This window comes from Diabrotica virgifera, chromosome 2 (genome assembly GCF_917563875.1).
Source record: "Diabrotica virgifera virgifera chromosome 2, PGI_DIABVI_V3a".
Lineage (NCBI taxonomy): Eukaryota > Metazoa > Arthropoda > Insecta > Coleoptera > Chrysomelidae > Diabrotica > Diabrotica virgifera.
In genome coordinates this window covers 201,473,474-201,492,077 of record NC_065444.1, presented here as the reverse complement: position 1 = coordinate 201,492,077, position 18,604 = coordinate 201,473,474, and the positions used below count along the sequence as shown (strand labels likewise).

The following is an 18,604-nucleotide window of genomic DNA, read 5'->3' as shown; positions in this document are numbered from 1 at the left end:
AAATTCTATTCGTTCCTTAAAAACAGAAACTTTTTTAGTGAATTGCTTTTGTAGAAGAATACATAGTTCATCGAAAGTCTTATTCTTAGGTAAAACTGGGTCACACAATCCTTTTAATATTTCATAGGCCTTATCACCAATTATTGTCAATAATACTGGAACCATTCTATCATTCTCTACATAATTTGCAATAAAATATTGCTCTAACCTCTCCTGGTATATATTCCAATCAGTACCTATCCGGTACTCTTGTAGGCTGCCTATTGCGCCCCTTAGAACACTCACTTGAGTTGAAGGAAATACTGCACCTTCCATTTTGCACCTTGCAAATACTAAATTATTCAAGCGCCTTGCTTGTAAAATTGTCTACTGCTTATTTATCTTCGTCGCCAAATTATGTGGTGTCCACATCTAAGAATATTAAACAATTTAAACGGCATGAAAACCTTTATTCATTATGCTAAATGAACATATGCTAATATCTGAATTACATATTTTTGGTTATCTGTGAAGTTGGTCATAGATAGATTTGTAGAGGTGGGAAGTAACATAACTGTTACAGGTAGCATACATTACAATATGTAGTTGTCACAATGGTAATAAATTAGTTGCCCGTGTAACTAAAGGTATTACTTAAAGTTGTAACATCGTAATGTCAGTCGGGATAGGGGACGTTGGCCGAAACAACTGAAAATGCTCTCGGGCAACGTTATATACAGTGCATTTGTTTGTACTGACAACCAATGCGTCGAAAAATTGCTACTTGGGTAGTATATGCTTAGAACATGATGCGAACATCATTGTTATGTGGGGAGTCAACGTGTTCAATTAATTGGTTTTTTATATTCAATTGTCTGGCAGGTTTTTGAGTTTTGCTCACTAGTGTCTATTTTTGTTTTATTTATGTTGAAGGTTAAATTCTCTTTTTTCACTCGCTCTTTGTAGGTACCCTGTCCATAAGATGCTGAAGTTCATCAATACTGCTAGCAACCACAACTGCATATCGGTTTATCTAATTATTACTCCAGTAAATTTCGGAAATTTTTGACATAAATTAATCAATGATTATACAATATTGGTTTGTCTACAATTTTTTATTAGGATAATGCCTCAATAAATACTAATGGCCATTGGCATGTGTAATGTGTGTAAAAATGTCGATGTCATCGTCTTTACAAAAAGCTAATTGTATCCGAACAATGCATTATTTGCGTTATTATAAAAATTAAATTTGCCAGAAAGTGAATAAAACTTAAATTGTTTTTAGATACGCCCCACATGACATACTAGAGCTTAGGTTATCTATGTATTATGTCAAAACTAGTATAATCCCCCAGTAAACACTTTAAGACATTTTGAGCCTCGTTTAACTTTCAACCATTTGTATAACGTCACGGTTTCAAGCATAAAATATGTATATTTTTGTATTGTTAAGACACTGAGACGTTATACAATCATGATTGAAAGTCAAACAAGGCCCAAAATGTGTACTGAGAGGGGGTGGGGCCACTTTTCTAAACAAAACCGCGTGATTCATCGTATTTCCGTGGTTACAAAACTCGTTTTCAATTGTTTGCAGATTTTCTTAAAATCCGGCAAACGTGCATCTGTCGGCATTTAATACATCACTGCTGCCATCTACTAAATGACACGTGAACTATCTTCTCATCTATTAAGTGACAACGGAACTAATTTATCACTAGAAAAATGCCAACTTAATGCTGTAATATGAACAAAATCCCCAGATTGCAGCTTTTAACAATAATTTTTACCTTTAGGTACAGTTAATTTAAAAATTATGGCAGTACGGACAATGAAATTTTGTTTAAAATAAAGCTTTTTGCGTAGTTAATCGTTTCGATAGTTATTTTCTACCGAAGTTCAAAAATTATTATGCAAAACGAATTTTTACAACAAGTTACTTAGTAAGTTATGACATGGACTCCTTTAAGTACAGTTATAAAAAATATACTACTTTCTTTGGAAATTTTAACTAGATACTATTAAAATAGAAAGTCTACAGTTCACGTACATACCCCTAAATTGAAGATTGGGTTTGAAATAGTGATAAATTTTAACATTGTGTCATACCACCTTCAGATCATATAAACAATATACAGTCGGAAAAATGAAAGAATACCCATGAACGATCACATCAATCACTTCTTTTATGATTGATGTGATCGTTCATGGGTATAGGGCTTTTCATTCACAGTCATTTGTTTCGAGCTTCTGTCAAATGTCGTATAAACCGTACATATTAATATTATACACAGACTATACAACATATGACAGAAGCTCGAAACAAATGACAATCGATGAAAAGCCCTATTCTTTCATTTTCCGACTGTACATACATTTAAAGTAAATGGTAAAGCGGTAACGATTAATTTTATTTACGGTGCTATAAATAGAGGGAGATTTTTACGATTTATTTTACCAAAAAAGAGGCCAACTTTTTTTGAGCGTAACTCGTTTATTTTTTATGCTAGAAACTTTTGTAAAAAATAAAAATAAAGCATTTTTAAACTCTTTAAAAAATGGTAAATCTACTATCTAAAAATAGGAGGTTGAATTGTTACATTAACGTTTCATTCTTTAGAGGATCCAATTGTTAAGAGACATCTGTCTGGGAACATGTTAGGAAATACAAAATCCTTTGCCGCTTAAGTACCTACAGTAGTCATTCTGCAAATCTAACAGAAGGTCTAAGTAGTCAAGCACATTATGGAATCACAATGGAAGATGCTCCATCAGCATGTTATTAACTCCGAAATATGAAGAGGTTTGATAATAATCCTAGAAGTAGGTCTACAAAACTAAGGGTAGCAGTTAAAATAAGATAGAAAATTATTTTAAAATAAATATGTAGTTTGTTTTTCATGTTTGTTTTTTTTTTATTAACCATTCTTTATAATATAGATATGCCTTATTTATTTCCACCTTGAAAATGTGAGTTTCTTATTGTATATTCCAAATAAAAAACATGACAAGACATTAAAATAGATTACAAAAATAATTTTTAGAAAGACATGAAAAAGTAGAAATTGTAATGCATTTTTCGTTTTTCAGTTTTTTACTATTAGTCCAGACTGTATCGTCGCCCTCATTAGGAAAATTATTCTGATTCGATTTTTTTGCACAAACTTACCCAAAAAGAGGTTTGCCAGGGTGCCAGGCGGTACCGTGGTCGACAAATTGTTTAAAAAATTTTTTTAAACAAATTCACAAAAATATTTTTTTTGCTTCGAACCAATTTTTTTTAGATCATTTGGGTCATTCTGAGCAGAAAAGGTCTCTTGTGATTTTTCTCTAAAATTGATTGTTGTCGAGTTATACGCGATTAAAAATTTGAAAAACGCGAAAATGGCCATTTTTAAGGCTTACTAACTCTGTTAAAAATAATTAATATGAAAGTCAGAAAGTGACCAAAGCAAAGTCTAAAGCTCTCTCTATTATGAAGAAATTTTTGACATTATTTTATTACTAAGCTGTTATTTTTAATTATTAACAATCAGCGCTAAGAGCGTATTAGGCGGCCGTCAATGGTGAGTGCTAAAGAGATGCACCATATGACCATTCCGGCCGTCCAATGCTGCATCTGACTCGCACTCACTCGTTGATAATTAAAAATACATCTTAGTAATAAAAAAATGACAAAAATTTGTTCAGGATCTTGTAGAGGGGACTTTAAACTTTGATTTGGTCAGTATAATTATTTTTAACCGAGTTATTAAGCCTTAAAAATGGTTGTTTTCGCGTTTTTCAAATTTTAAATCGCATATAACTCGACAACAATCAACTTGATGTGAAAATTTATTTTGTGAATTTGTTTAAAAAATTGTTTAAACCATTTTTCGACCAAGGTACCGCCTGGCATCTTGTGAATTTGTTATAAGAACCTCTTTTTGAGTTTGTGCAAAAAAATCGAATCGTAATAATTTACCTAACGGAGGCGACGATACAGCCTTTTTGTATCTTTAAAGAGGAGGGTCTGGAATCTTCAAAGGACATCTCAGTCCAGAACGCCGCCTGACTGACCTTAGTGCAGGATTCATTCTTCGTAGCCCCAGCGATAGTTCCCGAGGTAGTTTAAAGCGCCCTCTCGTCGCTGAGGCAATGCCTACCTGCTAAACCAGACCCTCCTCTGTCATCCGGGCGCGCGACTTTTCCCCAACACGACTCTACCTTATCGGCAGAGTCTACGAGAAGTGTACGGTAAATTGAAGCTGTAATTACAAAATAAGAAATATGTTTGTCTTTGTACTCACTTTATCACGCTTAACGAATTACGGGATCTGGATTTCAATTATGATTTCAATGCATATTTTTTTATAATTCTCGTATCAAAGTTACGCGTGAAGTTAGTCGTATTGATGACAGTTGGGGAAACGTCCGCGACCCCTGTCATCCAGCGCTCCGAAAGCGGAATGGCCGCTGCAAGTTCGGCATCCCTTCTGAAGCATTTTACCTTCATTCATCCACAGACTGTCAGCAAGGAGGCCCTTATCTTTTTCCCTTTCCTCCTTTTTTTGGTCCCAAAATTTGGGTTTTTTTTGTTTTGTTTGTTTTTTGTTTTTTTTTTATTAGAGCTTCTTTCCCACAGTCTGTCTCACACAATCGGAACTCACCTGTTCGCCTCTTATCAAAACTTATTCCCTCTACCTTCTTCTTACAATATATTTCCCTCTCACCCTTATCGTTGGTACAGCTGTTTTTCCTCCTCTTCTTTCTTCTTGTGTGTGTGTGTGTGTGTGTGTGTGTGTGTGTGTGTGTGTGTGTGTGTGTGTGTGTGTGTGTGTGTGTGTGTGTGTGTGTGTGTGTGTGCTTGTTTTTGGTTTGGATGCAAGTCCATTTGCCACAGATTTTTTTATGTCAAAATTATCAAGATAATTCTATACGATAATAAAATAAATTCATATTATAAACATTTATAAATATATATTATTACTTTTGAGAAAACTAACTAGCAGATTTAATATGTTCATATCAGTGGTGCAGACAACATTATGGATATGGTAAGGTGGTAAATAATTCTTTTGAATAAGTGATTGTATTAAAATTTTTGTGTTTAAGTTATAATTTTTGCAATTAAAAAATATATGATTTAAGTCTCCGAAATTCTTTATTCTTGATCACTAAACGGATATAGTTGTGTACACTAGTCCAACCAGATTTATTGTCAATCATTCTTTCAATCATATCTCTCACAGTCACAAAATTCACACCTATCTCTCTTTCCATTCTGTTCCTTTCTACTATCCATCTGTTGCACTCTAGCATGTGTAACAATGTCCGGATGCCTGCAGTATGGGCATTCATCAGTGTCAGCCTTTCCGAACCTAGCGAGAGGTAGGCTCTAAAACACCCGTATCCTGTGAGCACCTGCGTTAGGAAATAATCCAGTCGCCTATGACCACAGTTCACCCAATCTTTTAGGTTCGGCATCAGCATCTTTGTCCACTTTGCCACATGCTCCGTGTTGTTCCATTCTCTCTGCCATCTTTCAATTGACCTTTCTCTTTCCTGTCTTCTCTCGGCCATAGTGAGCTCTAGGTCTCGTCTCTCATATAGTTCTTTCCTTTCCACTTAAAATCGATCATTTCTCTGTTATTTTAAGTTGAACAGACCGATTTGAGCATGTACCAAAATAATCTCTTCACCTACCATATCTCTTTTTGTATTATAACTAGAAGATTTATGAAGTAACGAATCTTTTTGATTTTTCATAAGCTACAAAAATATTTTATATAGTTTTTTCGTTAGATGCATAATTTTTAAAGTATTCGCAAAAAACCATCCGAGAAGGTGACATTTTTCAATGAAAATGACAAATTTTCAACCACGAATAACTCAAAAAGTATTGAGTTTTAAAAAAAAATATAGAATAGTTTTTGCTTAGAATTAGGTTATCTAGCCACTTCCGTAGTTATTTTGACCAAAAAATTTTCCACCCCCAAGAAGGAGTGGGTGTTGTGGGGGAGAGGAGTTTTGGGGGTTATAACCCCCCCCCATTGGGATGTACTTTAAGCTCTATACGCTTAACTCCATTACTACTCCATACCTCCCAGAGACCCTACAGTAGTTGTAACCTCCCCTTAGGGTCATTCTGGTTACTCCGTTGGGGTAGACTTTGAATTAGGAGATAAGTAGAGGCTATTCCCAAAATTTCATTAACATCCATGCAGTAGGATAGAATTCAGAGGTACCTAATATCCTCTTTTTGTTCTCATTGACTGGCGTATTTATACGCAGCAATACCTGAAAGTCCTCAATTTTTGTGTTTTCGTAGTGTAACCATAATGAATCCAGTAAATATTTAATTAGCACTCATCAAACGTGTCAATAACTAGATAAGGGGTGGCATTTCACGAAATATTCGTTTACTTACTATTAGAACAGCTTAAGATGCATGTCAATATTTTAAAACTATTTGCGGTTTTCTTTATATTAAAAGATGTTAACTCAAGAAAATTTATGGTTCCAGATGCATGTAAGCAAACAAAATTAAACATTTTATTTATTACTTTTTATATACCTACAGTTTTACACTTCATTCAATAAAAGCTTACTTTAACTTCGTATTGTATATGGAGTAAGAGAACGCTTTTGGTCAACGTATATCTCTCGGGCCAGGGCCCTCGTCATACACACCATTGACCACAAGCGTTATGATCAGTAGTAATTCTACTTTCAATTCAATCTAATTCAATCTAAACAAGAGCTCTAAAATTATCGAATTTTTCCCGAGTGACACTTTGACAGTTTTAATTTCACGACCCGAAGGGGAGTGAAATTATGTTAAAGTGTCACGAGGGCAAAAATTCGATAATAATTTTAGAGATCGAGTGCAATTTGTTGCGATTATTTCATGAATAAAACTGTTCAAAACCAAAATTTTATTGTAATTTATTTATAGTGGAGTCACTGAAGGTGGATATGAGCTATTACCTCCGATTTCGTTCAACCTCCATCGATTTGCATGAAAATTGGTGAGTGGTTAGAGGATATCTCAACTTGCGCTTTTACCCTGGGGGTGGATGCCACCCCTTTTCGGGGTGAAAATTATTTTATTAAAAATAACCCCATAATTAGGTAAGGGGACAAATTCTAAGCAAAATTTTTTATATAAAGTTATTAAAATAAATCAAAACTTTTTGAGTTATTAAAGATCAAAAATTTTAATTTTTCGTAAGAAAAATGCATGTTTTTAACCGATTTTTCATAGATAACTCAAAAACTATAAGTTTTTACAAAAAAGTTATTATTACAAAAATTGAAGCTAATAAAAAATTAAATAAACTCCTTACTAAAAAAACCTTTTAATATTAACTGAAAGGGAGTTATAGGTAATTGAATGCATATTTTTTCGGCGAATACCCAAATCTAAGTATTCAAGCTTAAATTACGGGAAATTGATGCATTTTATAACATAAACTTATCAAACATTTATGAAAGTACTTAGAAATATATATCAAATGAGATACCGGACAAGTTAATAGCATTAAAATTTATGCTCCAAAAATTTTTCAAACTTCATCTTTTAAAAATTTTTCCAAAAAATGTTATCGTTTTTTTTTTAATAACTCCGTTAATTTTTAAGATATCAGGTTCACCTAAAAACGGATTGAAAGGTGATTTCAAAGGCTATTAAAACACGTTAGATTTAATCTTTCAAACTCCTTACTTTTTTAAAGATCAAAGATTAAATGGCCACGGTTACATGGTTCTCGCGGCAAAACTTAAGCTTTAAACGTTTCTATCTCGGATATTTTTTACCCTACATAAATGGTAAAAAGGTATAATATTTGATATAGAAAAAACTAAAATTTGGTTATTTACTATTTTTTACGTATATTGAGTATTTTTATAGTTATTATCAAAAGAAAATGAAAATGACGATGATTTTAAAAATTCTGATTTTTTTAAATTATATCTTTTTTCAAAAATATGCATTCTAAATCAGTGAAATATGTTAAAATCATTACTTATGCTAATACAAAGAAATTGTTGTAAGGATTACTATAAATTTTAGTTTTTGTGGAAATGGCGTCATAACTTGCTTAATTTTGATGCTATTAACTTGGAGTTCATTTGTTAGGTATTCTGAAGTACTTTGATAAGTGCTTAACAGGTATATTTTATAAAATGCATCGTTTCCCCGTTATTTAAGCTTGAATACTTAGATTTGGGTACTCATCGAAATAAATATACATTTAATTACCTATAACTCACTTTGGATTAACATTAGTTTAGTACTTTGAGTTAATAGTGTATTGAATTTTTTATTGTCTTCAATTTTGGTAAGAATAACTTTTTTGTAAAAGCTAATATAGTTTTTGAGTTATACGAAAAACAGCTTTAAAACATGCATTTTTGTACTAAAAAAATAAAATCTTTGATCTTTAATAACTCAAAAAGTATTGATTTATGTTAATAACTTAATATATCAAATTTTGCTTAGAATTTGTCCCTCTATCGATTTATGGTATTATTTTTAATAAAATAATTTTTACCCCAGAAAAGGGGCGGCATCCACCCCCAGGGTAAAAGCGCAAGTTGGCAACATGTCACCTTTGTTTCTTGAGGTGTCCTCTAACTGCTCACCAATTTTCATGAAAATCGATGGAGGTTCAACGAAATCGGAGGTGAAAACTTTCAGTGACTGCACTATTATGTAAGTGCAAATTAATACAATTAAACACACAGTTGTTATAAATATTTAACGGTTGAAAGTCATCACTTTTATAATTTTTAAAACATTAATTATTGTCATTAATGCCACTGAATGTATTTTTTCGTAGCAACGAAGGGCATCTGACGTAATATACTTGACGACGGGATATTATCAAAAATTATCAGTTTAATTTTTATTTCTGTAGCTTTCTATTGGTTAGAATCTCCTATGAATTAAATAATCCTTATAATACCCCTGATTCCTTAATAACTATTATGATATATATTTTTTGGTTAATATAATACACAATAAATTTTTTTTGACAGATACAATCAAAGAAATTAAAAATAATTACGGTGGAGACTTGATAACTGCACTGTATGAGTTTATTAGTGGATTTCCATTACAACACATCACAATAGGATTTGACTATTCAATCAGTAAGTATTATCAGTATTATTATGGTATTTTAAATTCTCAACATTAATATCACAAGAGAGTGGGAATAAATTGAAAATAATGCGACAATTTTTCGAAAATGTGTTGCCAGGCAATAGACACTAGGGCGCGCAAGGCTAGAGTGACTATTGCCAATGGCAACAAGTTTGAGAAACAAACATTATTTTCTTATTTATTCTTACTATCGTGTGATATTCGAAAAAATATGTTTTAATTCTCACATAAAAAATTCAAGTTTTTGTAGATACACATTCGGTAATACAGTATGCGGCAAAATGAACAGTACTGAAATTAATATTTAAAAGTTTATGATTATTTATATATCTAGTATACATGATATAGCCTTGCAAACATTATTCACGACGACGTACGTTCCCGATAAAACATATGTTAAAGATGCCCTCTGGCCAGCGGCGGATCTACGGAGAGAGAAAATGAGAAAATTTACCCACCTAAGAACGTCCAAAATTAAAGAAAAAATTGTTCAAACATGAAAATATATTAGCTGACATGAAATCGAAACCACAGAAAGACAATTCCAACCCAATAAACACACTATTAGGAAAATTAAGGGAACCTAATGCCTGTAAGTTATTATTTATGTCTTTTATGTAACTTGAGTTTATCTTTTTTATGTCTTTTCGTTGGTTTTTCATTGGAAAAAACCCCATAATGCAAATTTCCCCTTCTAAGTAAAATTTGTAGATCCGTCACTGCCTCTGGCAGTCCGCAATTCGAAAATGGCTGACGGTGGATCTCTCTGACTCCTTCAGCATTCCCCATATGTACGCATCTGGTGGCGTTAGTTCTGGTGAGTGGCAACTCCCAAAATGATCGCGCAATATTCGAAGAGACTCCCTGGCAGGGTGACAGGTTGTCCCGTCCTGCTGAAACCATTGTTGATTTTAAGTTTGAACCGTTTTCGTGACCTTTTCCGTATGACCGAAAATAGTACCCCACTATAAAAATTTTTTCTGCCAAACTGAGAATCATTCTGAAGCACCTAACAGTATCACGACATTCACATACATTATAACGGCGTTCGGAAACCACTCAGTGCGTTTCGGCGCCTGACACATACAAATTTGAAGCATACGAATTTCAGTACTGTTTATTTTGCCGCTTACCGTATTTATCACAATTAATGTTTTACAACTTGTCAAAATAAATAGCATGAGCAGGTTTAGCAAATAGTCAGATGAAGATATCAATAAAATATTAGTTAAAATTATTTATAAATACAGTTTTATTCATGAAATCATCATTATTATCATCATCATTCCTCAACCTCTTGCATCCACTGTTGGATATAGGTCTCCTCCATATTCTTCCATTGTTTTCTATCTTGTGCATTCTGTATCATCCATCCATCCATCCATCTTTTTGGTGGTCTACCTCGGTGTCTTTTATCTTCTCTAGGTCTCCATTCTATGAGTCTTTTGATCCACGGAATTTTACCGCGCTGGACAGGCGAGAAGTGAGGTGCTCTTAGATCTCCCTTAGCCTTCTTTGCTCCAGTAATTCGTTGGTTTGCAAATTTTAGAAACCATGAAAGTGTTACCAGAAAATTGGTCCCACTAAAGTTTTGTTTTTGATATTATTTAATTATTTTATTAAAGCAAAACTTTCGCTTATTTTTAGCAGATGTCGCTACGACACCCACACCATCATGTTATTTCGTTGTGAATCGATACTGGCAGCCCGAATTTTACGCCCCGTTTCCGAAAGGATGATCATCTCAAAAATTATGTAATCGACGATTAACAATAGATTAAATGCGTCAGAAACGTCAACCAAACTAGTTTTAACAACAGTCGATCACCTGACAAAAGATTAATCGTTAGTTAACAGCCGATCATAAGTGTTTTGAGTCTCCGAAAGGTCGATTAACCAGTTTCGCTTGTCAAACGGCGGTAAAAATGGACTGTTACCTAATCTACGACTATCCGTCGATTAACGGGCTGTTAAGAGTGTTTTAGTTTTTTAATTACTGTAATTAACAAATACCGGGAAAAAATTTTCAAATAACACATATATAAATGATATAAATCATATTATTCAATAAAAATAAGATTGTTTTATGGAAGAAATAATTTAAAATATTTATTTAACTTGCAGAACATGGATATCTCGGACATTTTTTATATTTGATTATATAATTTTTCTTTTTTTCTTTTAAAAATGTAAGATAACAAGGATGCTAGACTCATAGAGCTATTTTTTGAGAGGCCAGAGCTCTAAAAAGCAGAACATAATGATTATAGCGATGTAAATAAGAGGGAAAACGTGTGAGAAATTATAGCAGCTAACTTTGAAGAAAATAAAACAGCCGGTAAATAAATTAAAAATAAATATAAAAAGTAAATATATAGACCAAAAATAAAAATACGATTATAAAATATTATAGATCATAAATAAACTGTTTTATATCTCCAACTCTCGTCACATTACCTAGCCTCATTTTTAAAATGCTCTCGTTCAATTATTGCTCCAAACAAGGGACAGTACGTAAGAGAGAATGCACCTTTAGAATCTAAAGATACAAGTTTGGATTTAGAGGTTAATATAATTGAAATTTTGAAGGATAACAGCCAATTGTGACAGTATCGTTACCAAATTGTATGTCAGATCATCGATTACATGATCTATGATCATGCAATTTTACAATAATTGGCGTTTGAGAAACCCATCACAGGTTAACAGTTGATCAAATCTGACAGCCGATTAGATGATCGGAGATTTGAATAACGTTTCGGAAACCGGCTGTTAGTCTGTTCAGAGATAATCAAATATGCACTCTCTGATGATAATCTTATAAGGTTTGAAACCGGTTAGGGTGCTTTTGATGCTCTCTGAACAAACTAATATATGAGACGGCTCTTGTTTAGTTTTACAACGAAATGATTATTTATTTATATTAGTGTTACTCCTATGGCGTAAATTTGAAGCCATGAGTGTCTTCTTCTTCTTCCAGGTCTAAAATGCGGTATAAAAATCTTGCACTGCTTCGGAGCCAATCTCTCATATACAGAGTGTCCGGAAAAGATTGGTCATAAATTATACCACACATTCTGGGGTCACAAATAGTTCGGTTGAACCTAACTTACCTTAGTACAAATGAGCTCATAAAAAAACTTATAGCCCTTTGAAGTTACAAAATGAATATCATTTTTTTTTTTCAATATATCGAAAACTATTGGAGATTTTTTATTGAAAATGGACATGTATTATTCTTATGGCAGGAACATCTTAAAACAAAATTATAGTAAAATTTGTCTACCCCATAAAATTTTATGGGGGTTTTGTTCCCTTAAACCCCCCCAAACTTTTGTGTACCTTCCAATTAATTCAATATTGTGGCATCATTAGTTAAACACACCGTTTTTAAACCTTTTTTGCCTCTTAGTATTTTTTCGATAAGCCAGTTTTTATCGAAATGCGGCTTCTTTTTTAATATATTTACATAAAAATTTTATGGGTGTTTTGTTCCTTTAAACCCCCCAAATGTTTGTGTACGTTCCAATTAAACTATTATTGTGGTCCCATTAGTTAAACACAGTGTTTCTAAAACTTTTTTGCCTCTTAGTGTTTTTTTGATAAGTCAGCTTTTATCGAGATGTGGCTTCTTTTTCAAAATATACCTAAAAATATGTAAGTTATAAATTTTTCAGATTATTAACAGGTGTCTATAATCATATACTCAACCATATACAAATATGTGGTGGATTCGACAAATATTCAAAATATCTCGATAAACACTGGCTTATCAAAAAAGTACTAAGAGGCAAAAAGTTTTAAAAACATTGTGTTTAACTAATGGTGCCACAATAATAATTTAATTGGAACGTACACAAAAGTTTGGGGGGGGGGGTTTAAGGGAACAAAACCCCCATAAAATTTTTATGGGGTGCACAAATTTCACTATAATTTTTTTTAAGATGTTGCTGCCATAAAAATTCCACATGTCCATTTTAAATAAAAAAAGAATGTGTGTGTACTATGTACGCACGTAAGAAGATATTCTTCTATTATATAATAGGTAATTTAAACGAAGTAAATATACTTAAAAGGTTATTTGTATTTTATTTAAAAATCAAACTAACTTTCTTATCTACCACTTTTAAAAAATTTTTATTAAAACAACCAAAAATAAAAAAAAATATGAACCGCCCGGGGGAATTGAACCCGCAACCTTCCAATCTCAGTGCTAACGCATTTCTAACTATGGGCCATTCCACGAACATACGCATGTTTTGGATTATTTCGACAACGAATATTTTACTGTGCAACATAAGAAGTACGAAAGTAAATGGCGCTAATAATTATTCCAATAAACAACAATGTAATTTGCAATTAACTTTCGTTCTTCTTATTTTGCACAGTAAAATATTCGTTGTCGAAGTATTCCAAAACAGGCGTATGTTCGTGGAATAGGGTATACTCCATCGAGGCACTAGAAATAAACATGTAAGTTTCGGATATAATTACACAACACGGCGACTTATAGTGTAAAAATGTTATGCTTACATAATATTTTATTAATCCAAAAACACAAGAATTATAATAAATAATACATTTCCTAAAACTACTAATATATTCTTTTAATGACTTATTTGCACGGTTACAGATACATACATACCTATCTTGAAAGATTAGCAACATACTGTCAGAACTACATACTGTCAGTGTGCGCATGAGCGCGGTAAATGTACAATTTTACCCTCAATCGATTCGCCGCTAAAGAAGAATATCTTCAAAAATCTCTAAGAGTTTTCGATATATGAAAAAAATCGATTTTCATTTTGTAACTTCAAAGGCTGTAACTTTTTTTGTGTGCACTATTGTATATAGGTAAGTGAGGTTCAATCAACCTATTTTTGACCCCAAAATCTGTGGTATAATTTATAACCAATCTTTTCGGGACACCCTGTATAATAAATAAACGTTGGCTCTATGTATTATGAGAGTGGCATTGGTTTTTTTATGGTCTTTAGATTATAATTGCTATATCAAATCAGTTTTTTCAGTAGAAATTAGAAAAGAAAAAAGAATTAAATGATTACTTGTGAGTTTAAATATTGATAGAAAACTTTTATTTTAGATGAAAGATTTATCGAACATCTGTTAAGAGTCTTGCATGACGGAAAAATTGTGGCAATGACTTTCAATTTCTCAAATCCCGATATAGTTGAAAAGGTAAATCTCATAAAGAAACAAATCATAAAGTTCAATATAATTTATTTTTAGTATTTTTCTTACCTCTCACATCAAACTGAAAATTTCTACGAGTCTTCAACCCTTTTTTTAGGTCGCCATCGTATATACGAATATTTATTAATAGAAGTAAGTATACTTGCTAACAAATTATTTATAAAACCTTATATAAATACTATTACAAAGTCATTATGTATTTGTATTTGAGTAGTATCGTTAAATTTCGAGAGGTAAAGATACTAAATAACGGGTATAATAATTAAAAGTACAATATATTAACAAAAGATTACTTTCTACCTATACCGGACCCTTAACCACACCATTCAAATACAAATGACTTTGTTGTAATAAGCTTAATTAATTTTTTCTCAAATATATTGTAGGAACTATAAACAGGTTCCTAAAAAGTTTAATTAATATAGGTAGGTATAAGTGAAATCAATTTGTTAGAAATTAACATAGATATTGATTTCTGTCAATGGTTAATGTGCCGGGGATTCAGAGCTGAACATTCCAAGAATAATGCATTGATTGGAGCAGCCACTTTCATTTCCCAAACTATCAATACGCATAAAAAATATGCAGTAGACATATTCCTAGACGTCCAAAAGGCTTTCGATCAACAATTGTGGCACACAGGTCTGATCGAAAAACTTCGCCGATTCGGACTGCCTATAACTTTCATCAAACTCATTAATTCCTACCTCTTAAATCGGACCGTACGCGTCAAAAGAGCAAACCAATTCTCCACACCATTCATTCCATAAGCTAGACTGCCACAAGGGTCAATATTAGCTCCAATACTATACACAGTATGCAATAGTGACATCCCCCACCCCATTAATCGAACCAAGTCCATCCTACTCTACGCTGACGATACTGCTCTGCTCACTGCAGGCACTGCATACTGCATACGGTACGCTGAGACATCCTTCTGTCCTCGATAGGGCCCAAACACAATTAAATTGTTACACGGTGCAATAAATGGAGAATCACCCTAAATCCAACCAAAACTCAAATGGTTGCTTTCAGACATCCTAATAGCATAGCTAGGATAACCCTACAGGATGAAGTTCTTGAATTCCGTTCATCGGTAGTATATTTGGGAGTCCATTCTAACAGGACACTCAACTGGAACATCGATATCCAAAACACCTTAAATAAGGCAAGGAATAGAGCTAAACTTCTTAGAGCGCTATCTGGAAGGTTTGGAGGCACATCAAACAAGATGCACACCTACAACACATACATGCGAGTGATATTGACTACAGTGCTTGTCTCGATGCCTCACTCAACCACAGACACAATAACACCATCCTTGAGTGTGAGCGTAAAGTCCTCAGAAAGTGGCTCAGGAGGCACTGGAGTTATCCGTCGGTGTTAGTACACCCACTCGCAAAAATTCCCCCCATAAAAGAGAGAATCCGTTCTCTCAGCAACAGATATGTAACACGTACGATTATTGGTACAAATGTTAGAGCTAAGAACGATCTAAAAATCCCTTGCAATCGACAAGGTCATATAGGTCACCAGAATTCTCAAAAACAAAATTCCATTCCCTCCAGCCAATCTTTTACAATTGGCCAGAAACTAACTTTCTGACGAGTATTATGCAATTCTAGAACAAATTCCCCTTTATAGTCTAACAGCTGGGAGCGGATTTTGTGCGTGATAAGTAATAAGCAAAAACTGTACGGGGATATGTTGAATTAGTTGTGTACATGACTTTCCCCAACGGCCGGAAACCAGAGTGGGGGACGAGGATAGTTATAAGGGGTCAAAGTCGCGGTTTTTATTAGTTTTTTTGTGACGCTCGTGATCGAGATAGTGCACCAAAATTTGGAAATAAGTAGCTCATGACGTAACTAAGTAAAATCTCCAGGGGTGGACCGCTGCGGGGCCGACAAAGGGGTGGGGCATGGGTGAATATAAAAAATGTAAGGGTTTTTTTGCGACGTTCGTGATTTATATAGTGCTCCAAAATTTGGAAATAAGTAGACCGTGACATAACGAAGTAAAATCCACAGATCCGGAAACCAGAGTGGGGGACGAGGGTAATTATAAGGGGTCAAAGTCGCGGTTTTGATTATTTTTTTTTGTGACGCTCATGATAGAGATAGTGCACCAACATTTGGGAATAAGTAGGTTATGACGTAACTAAGTAAAATCTCCAGGGGTGGAACGCTGCGTGGCCGACAAAGGGGTGGGGCAAGGGTGAATATAAAAAATATAAGGGGTTTTTGCGACATTCGTGATTGAGATAGTGCTCCAAAATTTGGGAATAAGTAGACCGTGACATAACGAAGTAAAATCCCCAGATCCGGAAACCAGAGTGGGGGACGAGGGTAATTATAAGGGGTCAAAGTCGCGGTTTTGATTATTTTTTTTTTGTGACGCTCATGATAGAGATAGTGCACCAATATTTGGGAATAAGTAGGTTATGACGTAACTAAGTAAAATCTCCAGGGGTGGAACGCTGCGTGGCCGACAAAGGGGTGGGGCAAGGGTGAATATAAAAAATATAAGGGGTTTTTGCGACATTCGTGATTGAGATAGTGCTCCAAAATTTGGGAATATGTAGACCATGACATAATTAAGTAAAATCCCCAGAGGTGAAAACCAGAGTGTGGGACGAGGGTAGTTATAAGGGGTAAAAGTCGCGGTTTTTATTATTTTTTTTGTGACGCTCATGATGGAGATAGTGCACTAAAATTTTGAAGTAAGTAGGTCATGACGTAACTAAGTAAAATATCCAGGGGCGGAACGCTGCTTGGGGTACAAAAGGGTGGTAGGCAAAGGTGAGTATAAAAATATAAGGGGTTTTTTTGCCGTTTGTGATTGAGATAGTGCACCAAAATTTGGGAATAAGTAGATCATGACATTACTAACTAAAATATCCAGGGGCGGAACGCTGCGCGGGGGACAAATGTTGTGCTGCGTCACAAAAAAAATAATACAAACTGCGACTTTGACCCCTTAAAACTACGCTCATCCCCAACTCTGGTTTTCGCCACTGGAGATTTTGTTTAGTTACGTCATGATCTACTTATTCCAAAATTTTGGTTAACTATCTCAATCACGAACGTCACAAAAAATCCCTTATAATTTTTATATTCAACCCTGCTCCCACCCCTTTGTCAGCCACGCAGCGTTCCGCCCCTGGAGATTTTACTTAGTTTACATCATGACCTACTTATTCCCAAATTTTGGTGCACTATCTCGATCATGAGCGACACAAAAAAATAATAAAAGCCGCGATTTTGACCCCTTATAATTACCCTCCTCCCCCAATTGGTTTCCGGCTCTGAGGATTTTACTTAGTTATGCCAGGGTCTACTTATTCCCAAATTTTGGTACACTATCTCAATCACGAACGTCGCAAAAAAACCCTTATATTTTTTATATTCAACCCTGCCCCACACCTTTGTCGGCCACGCAGCGTTCCAGCCCTGGAGATTTTACTTAGTTACATCATGAACTACTTATTGCCAAATTTTGGTGCACCATCTCGATCGTGAGCGTCACAAAAAAAATAATAAAAACCGCGAGTTTGACCCCTTATAACTACCCCCATCCCACAGTCTGGTTTCCGGCTCTGAGGATTTTACTTAGTTATGCCATTGTCTACTTATTCCCAAATTTTGGTGCACTATCACAATCACGAACGTCGCCAAAAACCCTTTATATTTTTTATATTCACCCCTACCCCCACCCCTTTGTCGGCCACGAGCGTTTCGCCCCTCGAGATTTTACTTAGTTCCCAAATTTTTTTTTGCAATATCTCGATCATGAGCGTCACAAAAAAAATAATAAAAACCGCGCCTTTGACCCCTTATAGCTACCCTCGTCCCCCACTCTGGTTTCCGGCCGTTGGAGAAAGTCATGTACACAACTAATTCAACATATCCCCGTATAGTTTTTCCATATTATTTATCACGCACAAAATCCGCTTCTATCTCTCCGACTATTATATATCGCAGATAACATAAGCTGCATCCCTGAATAACATAAGCTGCATCCCGCTGAATCCAAGAGCCGTTCCCAATTAATGGCAGCTTGACGTCCTCGCTGGTTCGAGCAAGTCATAGCAACAGTTCTTCTCCTTAACCTCTATAGCTTCTGAGCTAATAACAAGAACACCACCTTCTAAAGCCCCCGCTTCACTAGCAGTTTTGTTTTCCACTTAGTACATTATTTTAATGTCCACACTCGGACCTACTCAATATCGTCCTTACACTCCTGAAAGGGAGTTCC

General features: G+C 34.3%; 1 protein-coding gene across 2 annotated transcripts in view; it reads left to right on the top strand.

Moving 5' to 3' along the window:
• Nucleotides 1-9,009: 9,009 nt before the first annotated feature.
• LOC126880353 (ionotropic receptor 40a) overlaps nt 9,010-18,604 on the top strand; it is an 85,696-nt gene continuing 76,101 nt past the window's right edge. For both annotated transcript variants that reach the window (XM_050644165.1, XM_050644164.1), the window contains exons 1-3: nt 9,010-9,117; nt 14,238-14,332; nt 14,384-14,479. In XM_050644165.1, the coding sequence (XP_050500122.1) occupies nt 14,294-14,332; nt 14,384-14,479 (135 nt within the window). In that variant the 5' untranslated portion in view covers nt 9,010-9,117; nt 14,238-14,293. The remainder of the gene's footprint in view (nt 9,118-14,237; nt 14,333-14,383; nt 14,480-18,604) is intronic.